This window comes from Dasypus novemcinctus, chromosome 21, assembly GCF_030445035.2.
Source record: "Dasypus novemcinctus isolate mDasNov1 chromosome 21, mDasNov1.1.hap2, whole genome shotgun sequence".
Lineage (NCBI taxonomy): Eukaryota > Metazoa > Chordata > Mammalia > Cingulata > Dasypodidae > Dasypus > Dasypus novemcinctus.
The window spans coordinates 67,132,119-67,147,719 of record NC_080693.1 but is presented as its reverse complement, the minus strand read 5'-3'; the positions used below and the strand labels follow the sequence as shown (position 1 = coordinate 67,147,719).

Genomic DNA, 15,601 nt, shown 5'->3' with positions numbered 1-15,601 from the left:
TTTTCATCCACCTCTGGGTTTACTATGTTATTCAGTCCCTAGTTTATTCTCTAGCTTTCTTTGAATTGACATTTACATCCCTAGACTACTCTTTTCAGTCACAATCCCATTTATACACCAGCTTCATTAGTTCTATTCACTATTATGTGTTACCATCAACTCTATTTCCACACATTTATAGTCTAGTTAATTAAAACTTCCTTATACATTAAGCATCAGTACACCTTCTTAGCTCACCTCCTATCTCCTAATAAACTGTACTCTAGGTTTTAACTCCATACATTTATTCTTCATATTTATTTCATATTAATGAGGATGATCTTATTAAGAGCAGGTTCAGTACCTGATTTAGAGAGCTGAAGAGAGAATGGAAGGTGAGGAAGGGGAGACAATAAACAATGACAACTTTTGAGAGGTTATGCAGCAAAGAGGAATTAACAGATAAAGTGGTAGCTGGCAGGAGACATGTGATAGAAAATCATATCTGCATATCAATGGAAATATAAAGAGATACAATAGAGAGGGAGAAATTGATGATAGAGGAGAGAAAGGTTTTATTGCAGGAGTTAAGGCTTTGAGAAGGCAAAAGGAAATGGGATTCAGAGCACAAGTGGAAGTGCTAGCTAAAGATAAGAGCAGAAATTCCTTTCCCTTTGCGATAGGAAGGAAGACAGGGCATATGCACATAGATACAGGTAGGTCCATAGGCATGGAGGAAGGAAAATGAAGTCATTCTTGTCTAGTTGTCTCTATTTTCTCCATGAAGTCTGAAATGAGGTCATTATTGAAAGGTGGGGTGAGGAGGTATTGGAAATTTGAAGAGAGAAGGTATGAAATTGTCTTGGAGAGTGAGAAAGTGAATTTACATGGAAAATGTAGTAGGGATTTCTCTGGCAGTATTAAGGGCTGATTTGAAATTTGTGGCCATTGTGGGGAAGTGAGTCCTATTATCACAGTTGTGTAATTTTCTCCAGCAACATTAAGCCCTCTGGGGCAGGCATCGAGTAGGGAGATGACTGGGCTTTTGCCAAGCAAGTCTGATAGGCATTCAAACTTATTGAGAGTCAATAAGGTTATATGTTGTTGAAGTACTGAATCTAATTAAAATAATGAAAGAAATGAGGATATGGGGGTGGGGGTTGAATAGCGAAAGAATGATAGAGTCAAAGGAATGAAGGGCTCCATGTGGGGGCAGAATAGCTAGAGTTATTTCTATACTCTGTTCTGCTACAGCACATTTCAATACCACCAGTTCCTCATATTCAGCTGGAAAATGGCACATTTTTCCTAAGCAAGAGAAGTAGAATCACAAACTTCAGCAAGAAAAGGGAAAAACCCTTGCTTGGTTATAGTAGGAGCCCCCTTTTAAAAGCTTTATTTAATAAAATTATAAGTAAGTGCCTGAGATGGGGGCGGAGGAACCAGTTTCACTGGCTCAGGGCTTTATTTCCATCCGTATTGTCTCAGAGTAGCAACTCAGCTTTATAATTGTTTTTTTGGGGGTGGGGAAGGAGGTTCATTTTTTAAATGAACGTCAAAATGATAACTTATTAGATCTTTGACTAAAACTTTTGAAATGGGTTAACAGTAAGTTCTACTACTAAGTAGTAAGCACTAATAATTTACATTTTAATTTTTTGATAAATTATATTTTAATGTAACTAGTTTCTTTGTAATCCTATGTATTTTATTTTCTGCATTTTAAAACACTATTTTCAGGGAAGCAGACCTGGCCCAGTGGTTAGGGCGTCCGCCTACCACATGGGAGGTCCGCGGTTCAAACCCCGGGCCTCCTTGACCTGTGTGGAGCTGGGCCATGCGCAGTGCTGATGCGCGCAAGGAGTGCCCTGCCACGCAGAGGTGTCCCCGCGTAGGGGGGTCCCATGTGCAAGGAGTGCATCCCGCACAGAGAGCCACCCAGTGCGAAAGAAAGTGCAGCCTGCTCAGGAATGGCGCTGCACACATGGAGAGCTGACACAACAAGATGATGCAACAAAAAGAAACACAGATTCCCATGCTGCTGACAACAACAGAAGCGGACAAAGAAGAACACACAGCAAATAGACACAGAGAACAGACAACTGGGGGGGGAGGGGAAATAAATAAATAAAATAAATCTTAAAAAAAACCCACTATTTTCAGAAGTGATGCATAAGATTCAATAGACTATCAAAGGGATCATGGTATAGTAAAGTCAAAAGCCCCTCATTTATATGGTTGACACTCAAGTTGCTAGGAATAAGGACAGGATTAGTGAAGGAGGAAGACAGTGATCCCAGTCCTATTTCTTATAAAATGCTCTAAGTTGCTTCTTTCCTTATTTATAAAGATCATAATTAGTAAAAAAAATTCTATTCTGTTAGGACATATTTTTATAAAAAAGGCAAAATTGATTCATAGATCATAGTTTCCTTTTCTTTTTCCTTCTTTTCTTCAAAATCTTCTCCTCTTTCCTTCTCCTCACCACCATCACCACCATCAACAGCAGAACCATCATCATCTCTGCTAACGTTTACTGGGTATTCTAGATACTGTATGAAGCATTTTACCTTAATAAAATTAATAGTATCTATATTAATTTTAAAGCAAGAAGTGACCATAGAGAATCATTTAGTTCAACTCACCATTTTATAGATGAAGAAACTAAGATTCAGTACAGTTAAATTATTTGTTAGCAAGTTAGTGGCCCAAGTTAGTGGGACTAGGTGTCAGCAGAAAGAAATACTATGCATTACAGTAGGCTGGAACCACCAGGGAAAAAGGCAGATTTCCCTCCCCCCCCATAGATACTGTTTTCAAGAGGATATATAGCAAAGGCAACTCTCACCTGAAATGTATCAGTGAGTCCTTTCCCCCATACTCTCCCCAGAACTGAACTAGATGTTGTCAATCTTGTTAATTTTTGCCAGTATGAGTGAAAAAATAGTTCTGTATCTTGTTTTATTTTATATTTTATGATGATTGGTGAAGTCAATAACATCTTTTCATATGTTATTGGACTTTTACATTTCTTTTCCTATGAATTACCTGTATATTGTATATTTGACTATTTTGTACTCTCATTATGTTTCTTACTACTGTACACGGTTGTTTTTTTTATAAACTCTCAGTCTTGTAGCCATTCTGTCTTAGTCCACATTTAACTTAACTTTCTTAATTTTCCTCTTCCATTCATTTTTCTTTAGCTCCTTAAGTGTTTGGTATTTTCCAGGTATGGCTGAGTTCTGGAAGTGGCATCCCTGACACATCTTTTATTTTATTTATTTTTCTTTATTATTTATTTATTTAATGTTACATTAAAAAAATGAGTTCCCCATATACCCCCCAACCCCCTCACCCCACTCCTCCCATAACCTCACCCCACTCCTCCCACTCTCCATCATCATGGAACATTCTTTGCCCTTGGTGAATACATGTCTGAGAACTGCTGCACCACACGGTCAATGGTTCACATTATAGTTTACATTCTCCCCCAGTCCACTCAGGGGGCCATGGGAGGACATACAATGTAACTGTCCCTGCAGTACCACCCAGGACAACTCCAAGTCCTGAAAATGCCCCCACATCACATCTCTTCTTCCCACTCCCCGCCCTCAACAGCTACCACGGCCACTTTCTCCATCGCAAGGCTACATTTACTTCCATTACTAATCACGTTAGTTTCAGAATAGAGTATCAGTAAGTCCACTCTAATCCATACTCTATTCCTCCATTCTTTGGACCCTGGGACGGTTATGTCCGCTCCACCTCTGTATCGAAAGGGTGCTTAGATTCCACTTGGATGATGAATGCAATTCTCCTGTTTGTAGTTGTAGGCACTCTTGGCTCCCTGTGTGGTGGTTGACTTTCTTCACCTCCCTGTTAGCTGGCTGGGGTAAATCCAATAAACCAGAGGGTAGGAATTGCAAGTCTGTTGAGACTCAGGACTTGACTATCACATGAACAGTCCAGAGATTCAGGTCCCCTGAGTATACACTAAACCCCATCGCCAACCATAGGTCCGGTAAAAATGACAGGAGAGGCTTGTGAACAAAGATCACACCTGAGTCCAACTCCATCACACTCAGGAACACAAACTCCAAAGTAGGGCCAACTGACATGGCACTGAAGTCCATCTGTCATGACCATAGAACCTGTGGGTCTCTGTAGCCCTCAGAAGAACCAATACCTGGGGTTGTATCTACTTTAGCCCTGACATATCTTTTAAAAAGTAATTTTGGAGGTGGTATTTCTTCATGAGTCAGGATTAAGTCTTTCTTTTACATTTATTTCATCATGATACTAAAAAAGTCTACTTTCAGCAGTTCTGGTAGGAGAGGTCAATGTTTTTCTGAAGGGTACAGTGATGTCTAATACTTACCATCAGGTGATAGTTGGGCTATTATTTCCTCAAGTTCCTCATCCTTAACCATAATCCCCATGTTTTCCATAAGGGCCTCTACTTTGTTTATTCTGACCCTTGGCCCTGAGGAAAGAAGGGCATAGAATAAGAACATGAATATTGATGCCTAAGAGTGAACAATGCTAATTATGGTCACGCACCTTAGACCCCAATTGGAGGGTAAAGTACAAGGGCACAAAGAAGTCATTAACTACTATTAATATGTAGAAACATTAATAGTTATATATTGATATTCTTAGATTTAGATATGTCTGTTAAAAATAGGAAACAATTGAGAAAGATAACCACTGAATTCTTAACAGTATTTACCTTTATCAGAAGGGATTAGATGGGGGAGTATAGCAGTTTGATATAGTTCTGAATTCCAAAAATAGATATTGGATTATGTTGTAAACTGATCTGTGCCTGGGCATGATTAAAATTATGATTAGGGCTTTGATTGATTGGGTCAGTATGGTGTTGAGTCCCCACCCAGATAAAAGACATGGCAAAGGACAGAGTTGGAGTTTTGCTGTTGGAGTTTTTGAGTTGGAGCCCAAGAAGTGAACACAAAGGAGAATACAGAGGAATGGAAACAGCTCCTTAGACACGGCAGAAGCCCTGGAGAGAGAGACAGAACTATTCACCTGACCTTATGGAGAGAAGCAAAGCCTAGAGAGCCTCCTAGTCTACAGCTGACCTTGTGGAGAAAACAGAGGAGCTGATCCCAGAGAGCAATGAACCCCAGGAAGAGAGGAACCCAGGAAGCCTGAATCCTGGCAGACATTGGCAGCCATCTTGCTCCAACACGTGGCAAAAGACTTTGGTGAGGGAAGTAACTTACACTTTATAGCCTGGTAATTATAAGCTCCTACCCCAAATAAAAACCCTTTATAAAAGCCAACAGATTTCTGGTACTTTGCATCAGCATCCCTTTGGCTGACTAATACAGGTAGTCATTTTCTCCTCTTTATATCAATTTAAGTGGTATAATTGGATATTTTTTGAAATAGTATTTCAGTGTTTTCTTTATATTTTTCTAAAATTTAAAAAGAATTATTTACATGTAGTATGGATTGTGGAAATAGAGTATAATATTTCCCTTAATACTGATCCAGGCACTCTGCTTCACCTTTCCATGAGTTGTCAATAAAGAGGAGTAGGCAATTCTGATGACTCATGGTTGAAACATAACCAATCTATACAATTCTAGCAAGAAAACAATGTTTGAGCCTTCCTACGGTAATATGATACTCTAACTTACATTTTCAAAGGTCAGTGCACCCAAATAATGTCAAGTTTTGAGGCATAACACTGGCTCAGTAAATTGGAAGCAAAGTTGGAACATTAAAATAAAATACTAAACATAAAGGTTTTTATTTTTACTTGCTCTTTCACCATGTTTCTCACTCACCATTGAGGCCCTTCACAAATTTTAGCAATCTATTCTTATATACCTTTCCATCACCTGTAAGACAAGACACAATTCAGAATATAGGTTAAATGATGGGAAGATTCACAAAAGGAGCAAAACATCCCACACTTTTAGGAAAAACAAAAAACCTTAAATTTATTGTAAGTTTATTTTATTTTAAACTTAAGAATGAAACCAAAGATGAAAATGAAGAAAACATTCACTGCTATAAATCTACCCATTAGTTGAATTACAAAACCTTTATTTCCTTGTTTCTCTTTTTCTTTCCTTCTTTTATCCTTATGTTTCCCTCTAATCATGATTTAGATTAGGCAGTGCTACCTGGGTGACAGGATAATTTTGTTTTGATGGTGAGAAACTAGTGAAAGAAGTTGTCAACTCCCAGTATTAAAATGTAAATAACAAGAATAGGATTGCTTCTTGTGTAAGAATTGTGTTTTCTAAATGGGTTTTATAGGACATACACATGTGTAATTTTAGAAGTTCTCTTACACAAGCCCAAACATCAAGCTTCAGAGGATGTGCTAATTACTCACTGTTCCTAGGCAGAGTTTTTAGCAGCTCCTTCTGCTCCTCATCAGCCATGATTAGCCCCATTTTCCTGAGCACATTTTTCAAATTACTGACATCAACCTTCTCTCCTTTAGGAACATGGGAAATGTTAAAATATAAGAATTTTAGGAATGGACTAATGATTCCAAATTATGAAAAATATTACCTATGTGGCATCATCCTTAATTAGAATGACACATTTATAGTGAACTTTATTAAACTACATAGATTCAAAGGACATGTGGGTCTGTGGTTTAAGTCAGACTCAGAATAAATATTTTTAATTCTGATTTTTAACTGAAGCAAAAGAAAAGCTCATGTAATTCCAGATACAAGTCAAATACCATCATTTTATGTGAATGATGGGGTCTTTTAAAGAGTGACCATATTTCCTGGGTATACTACAAAAGCTTCACCCAGGGATTGAACAATGTTGATTTATATTTTGGTTGTTTAAACAGTGGTGAAGTGAAAAAATATTACTGGTTAAAACTCCACAAAATACAAGTCTACCAGAAAAATCCCAAAGCAAACAGTAAGATTATGAAATGAACACTTAACCGCTAAATTTATAGGGGAGTCAACTTAACATGCCAGTAACAGCCTGAAGAGAAAAATACTGTTTAAAAAAAGTCTTATTTTTTTTCTATAAAGCATTAAGGGCCTTTAATGAATGCCTTTTCATCATAACTTCTTACTCACCTGTAAAAGTTTTCACATCATCCATCACTACATTTAAATCAACCTTTTCATTCTCTGAAAGAAAAGACAATTCAGGCATGGAAACCAAATCTTAGACTTAGAAAAATAAACTGAATTTTAAGTTGAAAGATAAAGTTGTATAAACCTTAGCCTTGGGCTCATCTCTTAGCAATTTCTTACTAATGAATTATTCCAGCTTTGCCTCTTTAAACTTTTTGTTCAGCTAAATTGGTCTTATTATGTCATTAGTGAAACTTTTTTTCTTATAGTAAAAGGTATGCATGTGAAGAAAGACATGAAGCAAATATGGCAAAATGGGAACATTTGTTAACTCTAGCAGTGGGTACTCAAGTATTTGTTGTATAGTACTATGCTTTTCTGTATGCTTGAAATATTTCATAATAAGATTTTAAAGAAAGACTAAAAACTAGGTTTCCTTTCAGAAGCCCTCGTACAGATGTCTTAAGATTCCATTTAGTTTCAGAGATATCTCAAGTACTTACCATCAACTGGCAGATGGTTCAGTAGGTCCTCATATTCCTTTTTTGCAAGCTCAATATCCATGTTCTTCAGAAGGGTTTGCAAGTTACTGACATTAACTTTTTTCCCTTAAGAATAAAGAGGTGGGTAATAGGAAATACACATAATTCTAAGAAGTGGAAAATGCTACCTTTGCACATATACCCACCCTAGCTGGAGAGTGAAACGTATTGGCCATTTACTTAAATGTACCTAGATCGTCAGTATAGGAGCCAGGAAGAGAAAATACCTCTTCACATTATCCTGTAACTTTTAGATGAAGTCATCATGGACAAAAAAGAAGAATTAGACAAGTCTAAGGAATTGTGATAAAGATAACCAACATTTAAATGAAGGCAGAATTTCAAACTTGCTATAGTGACTTATTACTAAGAATCACTTCCTTAAATGTAGTAATACCCAAAGAAGAATGGTAGGTTATGAGGCATAAATTCAGAATCAATAAACTGTGGAGCAGTGGAATATTAACATCCCAATCAGTGAGAAAGAACAAGGATTTTAAAAAGCAAATGCAAAATACGATCAATTTTAGTTGCTGTTCTCATGATTCTTACCTTTGAGAGACTTCACACTATCTAGTAATCTATTCTTATACACCTTTCCATCTCCTGAAAGATATGGTAAAATCCAAGTCAAAAGAAAAAGAATAAAAACTCTGTAATTTCACAAATAAAGTCGTTTTATACGATTCACCTAGAAATTTATTCTATTTCACCTGCATATAATGAAGGATAATAACTGGTCTCAATGTGGTCAGTCTATCTCCTAGTTCATGGCAGTAGTTGATGGATAAGCATAAATACATATGTGCTTCTTTCTTTTATTTTTGTTCTTCTCTTCTTTTAGTATACTTTGACACCTCTGCCTTTCCCTCTTTTCTCTGTATATGATCTAGGCCCATGAGGTACAAGCTATATATGTTTAGCCCTAATGGATCTTGTAAGGGGATGATGTTAAAAATAGTTACCCCAACTAATAAGATAAAACAGTATTTACTTAATATATATTTTTTTCCTCTAAATAAACATTTTCCATAAATGGAGGTGAAATTCAACAGGGGCAGAAAAGAGGAGACATCCACCAGCCCACTCTATCCCCTTGGGTCCTGTCTGCACCCAGAGGCCTCCATCCTGTGTCAGTAGTGTCTTCAGTGTTGACAGAACCTTCAGCACCTGGCCTGTGCTTGCAGTGTTCCCCGTTGCACTCAATTTGCATATTCTTGCATCTCTACCCTGCTTTCTCAGAGCCAAATTCCTAACAAGGGTGTAGTTCTCATAATTCTGTCTTTGAGAATGATCTGGGGGAAAGTCAGACACAGTGAGTGGCCTAGTCTTAGACGTATGTGGGAAGAAGTCAGATGGAGACTGGGCATTTGCTGCCCAGGGTTTTACTTCTGCTATGAAGGCACTAGATTCCTTTGCATTGTGCAGGCTCACTCTTGCCTAGGGAACATTTGGGGACTGGAACTATGCAGGGAAAGGATGTCTACCTGGGGATCCCTGGGACAGGGCAGGGGGCACAGATGAAACACAGGCTGACTTCTAGGGTCTTTGTGGGTGGCCTATGCAGGTGCCCAGGTGGTGGAACTTTTAGGGGGTTGATTTGTTGGGGTACTGACCAATCAAATGGACATTGACAGTGTCAGTGCAGGGTTCTGGAGCCCTGCTCTCAGGTATTTATCTTTTAGTTGCTGGACTATGGGGAGATGGGAGAACTCTCAGGGCAAGATCACTGAAGAATTTAGCTGTGTAGCTGTTAAAATATTTAGTAGGGGGAAACAGATGTGGCTCAACTGATAGAGTGTCCACCTACCATATGGGAGATCCAGAGTTCAAACTCAGGGCCTCTTGACCCATGTACTGAGCTGGCCCATGTGTGGTGCTGCTGCGTGCAAGGAGTGTTGTGTCACGCAGGGGTGTACCCTGCGTAGGGGAGCCCCACGTGCAAGGAGTGCACCCTGCATTGAGCTGCCAGGAGCAAGAAAAGCGCAGCCCACCCAGGAGTGGCACCACACACACGGGGACCTGATGCAGCAAGATGATGCAACCAAAAAGAGACACAGATTGCTGGTGCCGCTGAGAATACAAATGGGCACAGAAGAACACACAACAATGGGGGGGAAGGGTTTCTCACGTATAAGGGAGACATTTCTCACTTCCAAATTAAAATACAACTGACAAGAACATGGTTTCTTAGGCTGATGTTTTCTCAGGGCACCAGACAGGTCTCACCTAGAAACCTACAATACCATATTTCCCTGAAAACAATAATGGCATGTTAAGTACTCACCACAGATTGGCAGAGTTTTTGACAACATTGACTGTTCTTTTTCAGTGAGCTCAATTCCCATGTTTCCCAACACATTTTTAAAGTCACTTGCATCAACCTTTTCTCCTTTGAATAGATGGAATTGTTTCAGGTGACAATATTAAGAGATATTTAATTATTCCGAATTATGAAAAATATAATTCACTATAGCACTATTTCCAACTGCAGGATGAAGTATATACACACAAGCAGACTTCAATTATGTAGAGTTATTGCTAAATTCAGTATCTGAAAGGATTCGTTAATCCAAATAATAAGATAACACTTCTGTTCTGCACATGGGTTAAGATAGCACAGAGTACAAGGAGGCGCTTTAATTGCCCAGTGACTTATGATGGTATCTACATAGCTGTAGGCTCTACATCATTCCACCTGCATGTAATATCCCTGTTATTACTTCATTACCTAAATTATGAGACTGATTGTTCATAGTGACCATATTTCGTGATGCAAAAACTTCACATTGAGATTCATTGTGTTCACTTGTATTCTGGTTCTTTAAACTCTAGTGAAATGAACAGATTGCTGGCCAAAATATTGGATAAGTTAATACTTCTTTTTTAGAGTATCTACACTTTTCATAACACTCCAATAATCTAGACTATTATCCATAAGACATAATTATCAATCAATAAATAAAAGACTAGAATGAACATATCAATGATGATCAGAGAGGAAATTACCTCTTTAAAAAGATAATTCTCTACAAAGCATCAAGATTTCAATTTTTAATGTCTCATACAAATGCTTACTCACCTGTAAAAGATTTTGCTGCATCCATCAACACATGCAAAGCAACCCTCTCATCTTCTATAAGAAAATTCAGAGTTCAGACTCAAAGATGAAGGTATTGAAACTTAAAAAATTATATAAAATCTTAAATTATATATAAATTCTTAAATTAAGGTATGGTGTATGGAATTCTAATAATTTTTCATGCTGTATTCTAGAATTTTACTATCTTTTCAATCCACAAGAACATATATGATAGAGGAAGAAAAGATCTAAGCAAAGTCAATTATGTCCAGCCTTTCATTTGACCAATATGGCAGTGTAAAATGCTGCAGTGTGCTATTCTTCCACGGAATCTTTGAAAAACTAGCAAAAACTAGCAAAAAAAAAAAAAATATATAGCAGAGCTATATTCCTCAAAACTCCAGAACTGTTAAAGTGTTGCAATAACTGGGCAAGGGCTGAATCAAGAAAATGCAACTTTAAAAATAGTAAGAGAGGGAAGCGGCTGTGGCTCAATCAATTGGGCTCCCGTCTACCATATGGAAGGCCCTAGGTTCATGTCCCAGGGCCTCCTTGTGAAGGCAAGGTGGTCCACGCCCACAGAGAGCTGATGGCCCATGCTCGCAGAGAGATGGCACAGCAAGATGATGCAACAAAGGGAGACAAGCAGACATAGAAAAATGCACAGCAAATGGACACAGAGAGCAGACAGCAAGCAAGTGCAAGGGGGAGAGGGGAGTAAATAAATAAATAATAAAAAAACTTAAAAGAAATAGTAAGAGAAACTCAAGGTGCCCTTGTTGGCCTCTCTCCCACCCCTCTCTGGTGTGGTGTGGAGCTAATCTATGCTCCCTTTGTGGGTCCCTCGCCCTGTTCTGGAGGGAGCAGAGTTAAACCCTATGTGCATACTAGAGTGGCTATATGCTAGTGCCATTCTACCAGATTGAACCAGGAAACTCCACTTGGATTCACCCTCTCAAAACTTGCCCTGCAGGCAGAAACAGCATCAGACAGGTAAACCAGTATAAGAAACAATTAAATCAGAGTGACCTGAGACAAAGGATTACATGCTTTAAATCATACATTGGAATACCTGGGAATGGGAAGTCTACTTCATTGGGAATAAAGAAAGCATTCAAATTCATGTAAACAGGGGAATTCTTAAGGCACAAACAAGCATAAGCCCAGGATAAGACACAGGCTCAGGAAAGATAGGGAGGACCCTGCACTTTACACTTGCCTTGAGTTGTACTTCTTGATAGAAGGGCTAAACTTTGAGGGACAGCACCAGCCAATGGAGAAGCAATTTGCAAAGACTGTGAAAAGTATATTCTGCATTGGTTTTTCAGTTTTTGTTAGCTCCTGGCACTCAAGGAAATGTCTGTCATATTGCTAGCTGGATACAGACTTGAGGAACAGAAAAGTCAGGGACTAAATCCCAAGTTAACACTTTAAAATATCAAAATGTACAATTTACAGCCAAAGATTACAAGACAAACAATGAGACAGGAAATGAAGGCCCATCCAAAGGAACAACATAAATATTCAGAAACCCTCAACAAAGCAGACCAGATTTTGGATGTACCAGACAAAGGCTTTGAAAAGTTGATCCTTAGTATGTTCAAGGAGAAAAAGGAAAACACAGAAGAATAACTAAAGGATATCAGGAAAACAATGAATGAACAATATGAGAATCTCAATAAGAAGAAAGATAAAAAAGGAACCAAACAGAAATACTGGAGTTGAGGACCACAAAAACTGAAAGGAAAAATTCTCAGAGGGTTTCAACAGTCAGTTGGAGTTGTCAGAAGAAAGAATCAGTGAACTAAGAAATAAGACAATTGAAATGATCCAGGCTGAAGAACAGAAAGAAAAAAAAAAGTGAAAATAACCTAATAGACCTGTAGAATACCATCCAGTATACCAGTATACATATTATAGAAGTCCCAGAAGGAGAAGAAATAAAGAGGCAGAAGGAATATTTAAAGAAATAATAGGATAAAACTTCCCAAATTTAATGAAAAACATGAATATGAACATTCAAGTAGCCCAGTGAATCCCAAACAGGATAAACTCAAAGAAAACCACACCCAAACACATAGTAGTCAAACTACCAAATACCAAGGACAAGGAGAGAGCTCTGAAAGGTGTAAGTGAAAAGCAGTATGTTATGTGCAAGGGAGTCTCAATAAGATTAAATGCCAATTTATTAACAGAAATTATGGATACAAGAAGGCAGTGGATGAAATATTTAAAGTGCTAAAAGAAAATATTTGCCTACCAAAAGTTTTGTATCTGGTGAGACTGTTTCAAAAATGAGGGAAAGATTAAGATATGACCAGATAAACAAAAACTGAGGGAGTTCTTTACTACTCGACTTGCCCTACAAGCAATTCTAAAGGGAATTCTTCAGACTGAAAGGAAGACACACCAGACAGTGAATTGAAGTGGTATAAATAAATAAAGACTCCTGGTAACCATATTGGTAATTACAAATGCCAATATTATTGTATTGTATATTTGGTATATAGCTCCACTTTTCACTTCTAGATTCTAAATTACAAATGCATAAAAAGTAATGGTAAATCTATGGTTTTAGACATACAATACATGAAGATATAATTTGTAAGAAGTACAACAAAAGGTAGAGTACTAGAGGGATAAAGGAATAGTATATGAGTATGTCATTGAAGTTGAATTTGTATAAAATCAAACATAATTGTTACAGATTTAGGAGATTAAGTTTTAGGTCCATGGTAACAAAGTATATGAAAATATATGCAGAAAGAAATTAGAAGGAACTCAAAATGGTTCAAATAAAAAACCCCAATAAATATGAAAATAGGCATTATTGGAAGAAATGAGAGACAAAAAAGGTATAAGACTTACACAGACCAATCAAAATGACATAGAAATGCCCACATTATTAGTAGTTACTTTAAATATAAATTGATCAAACTCTCCAGTTAAAAGGCAGAGATCGGCAGAATGGATAAAAAGGTTCACCATAAATTCAAAGATACAAGTATATCGAAATTGTAAGGGTGGAAAAAAAATACCATGCAAATAGAGAGCAAAAGAGAGCTGGAGTAGCTATATTAGTATCAGATAAAATAAACTTTAAGTCAAAAACTGTTACAAGGGACAAAGAAATTCTTTATATACTGTAATAGGGGTCAATTCAACTAGAAGACATAAAAATAATAAATATATATGTACCTAATAGCAGAGCCCCAAAATATATGAAGCAAAAATTGACACATATAAAGGGGAAAAACAGATGGTTCTACATTAACAGTAGGCGACTTTAATACACCACTTTCAATAATGCATAGAACATCTGGACAGAAGATCAGGAAGGAAATAGAAGGCTTAAATGATACTATAAACCAACTAGATCAACCAGATATACATAAAACCCTCCACCCTTCACCCAGCAGAATACACACGGGCCATTCTCCAGGATAGACCATAAATTAGGTCACAAAACAAGTCTCAAATTAAAAAATATTGAAATCATACAATTTATTTTCCCTGACCACTTGGAATGAAGCTAGAAATCAGTAATGGAGGGAGAGTTGGAAAATTAATAAATAAGTGGAAATTAAACAATTCATTCTTAAACAACCAATGGGTCAAAGAAGAAATATCTTGGGGAGAATGAAAATAAAACTACTACATATCAAAATTTATGGTATGCAGAAAAACCACTGCTGAAGGGGAAACTGATAGCTCTAAATGCTTACATTAAAAAAGAAGAAAGATCTCAAATCAGAACCCTAATCTCACAATTGGACAATCTATAAAATGAAAAGCAAATTAAACCCAAAGCAAGGAGAAAGGAAATAACAAAGATTAGCGAGGAGATAAATGGAATAGAAAATTAAAAAACAAAACAAAATGCACGATAATTAATGAAACCAAAAGTTGGTTCTTTGAAATGACCAATGAAATCAACAAAGCTAGTGAGACTGACAAGGAACAAAAGAGGATGTAAATAACAAAAATCAGAAATGAAAGTGGGATATTACTACTGATCCCACAGAAATAAAAAGGATTGTAAGAGGATACTACGAACAACTGTACACCAACAAGTTAGATAACCTAATGAAATGAACAAATTCCTAGAAACACACAAACTACCTACCCTGGCTCAAGAAAAAAATACAAATTAACAGATCAATATAAAGTAAAGAGATTGAATTGGTAATAAAAAAAAAATCTCCCAACAACAACAAAAAAAGGTCAGTACCAGATAGCTCCACTGGCGAATTTTATCAAACATCCCAAGAAAAATTAACACCAATCCTGTTCACACTCTTCCAAAATACTGAAGAGGAGGGATCGCTCCCTAACTCATTCTATGAGGCCAACATCATCCTAATACTAAAGCCAGTAGAGAAACTACAAGAAAAGAAAATTACATATCAACATTCCTTATGAATATAGATGCAAAAATCATAAAAAAATACTAGCAAACCAAATTCAACAGTATATTCAAAGCATTGTACACCATGACCAAGTTGGATTTATCCCAGATATGGAAGGGTGGCTCAATGTAAGAAAATAAATTAACATAATACACCACAGTAATAGAACAAAGGAAAACATGATCATCTAATTTGATGCAGAAAAGGTATTTGACAAAATCCAGCACCCTTCTTGATAAAAACACTTAGAAAACTAGGAATAGAAGGAAAACCCACAGCTAACATCCTACTCAATGTTGAAAAGACTGAACGCTTTCCCTTGAAGATCAGGAACAAGACAAGTATACATACCCACAGTCACCACTGTTATTCAACATTGTACTGGAAGTTTTTGTTAGAGCAATTAGGCAATAAAAAGCAATAAAAGGCATCCAATCTGGAAAGGAAGAAATAAAACTTTCCCTTTTGCAGTCTCATGATCCTACATATGGAAAATCC

General features: G+C 37.1%; 2 protein-coding genes across 2 annotated transcripts in view; both read right to left on the bottom strand.

The window, feature by feature from the left end:
• The window catches only part of EFCAB3 (EF-hand calcium binding domain 3), an 88,465-nt gene extending 82,622 nt beyond the window's left edge, over nucleotides 1-5,843 (bottom strand). Inside the window, exons 1-2 of the mRNA XM_012519679.4 lie at nucleotides 5,796-5,843; nucleotides 4,361-4,465 (exon numbers count right to left, since the gene is read on the bottom strand). Coding sequence (XP_012375133.3) covers nucleotides 4,361-4,430 — 70 coding nt within the window. The 5' untranslated portion in view covers nucleotides 4,431-4,465; nucleotides 5,796-5,843. The remainder of the gene's footprint in view (nucleotides 1-4,360; nucleotides 4,466-5,795) is intronic.
• The window catches only part of LOC131275139 (uncharacterized), a 39,186-nt gene continuing 29,372 nt past the window's right edge, over nucleotides 5,788-15,601 (bottom strand). Inside the window, 7 exon segments of the mRNA XM_071210911.1 lie at nucleotides 5,788-5,849; nucleotides 6,353-6,457; nucleotides 7,071-7,124; nucleotides 7,574-7,678; nucleotides 8,165-8,218; nucleotides 9,900-10,004; nucleotides 10,695-10,748. Of these exon segments, the coding sequence (XP_071067012.1) occupies nucleotides 5,788-5,849; nucleotides 6,353-6,457; nucleotides 7,071-7,124; nucleotides 7,574-7,678; nucleotides 8,165-8,218; nucleotides 9,900-10,004; nucleotides 10,695-10,748 (539 nt within the window).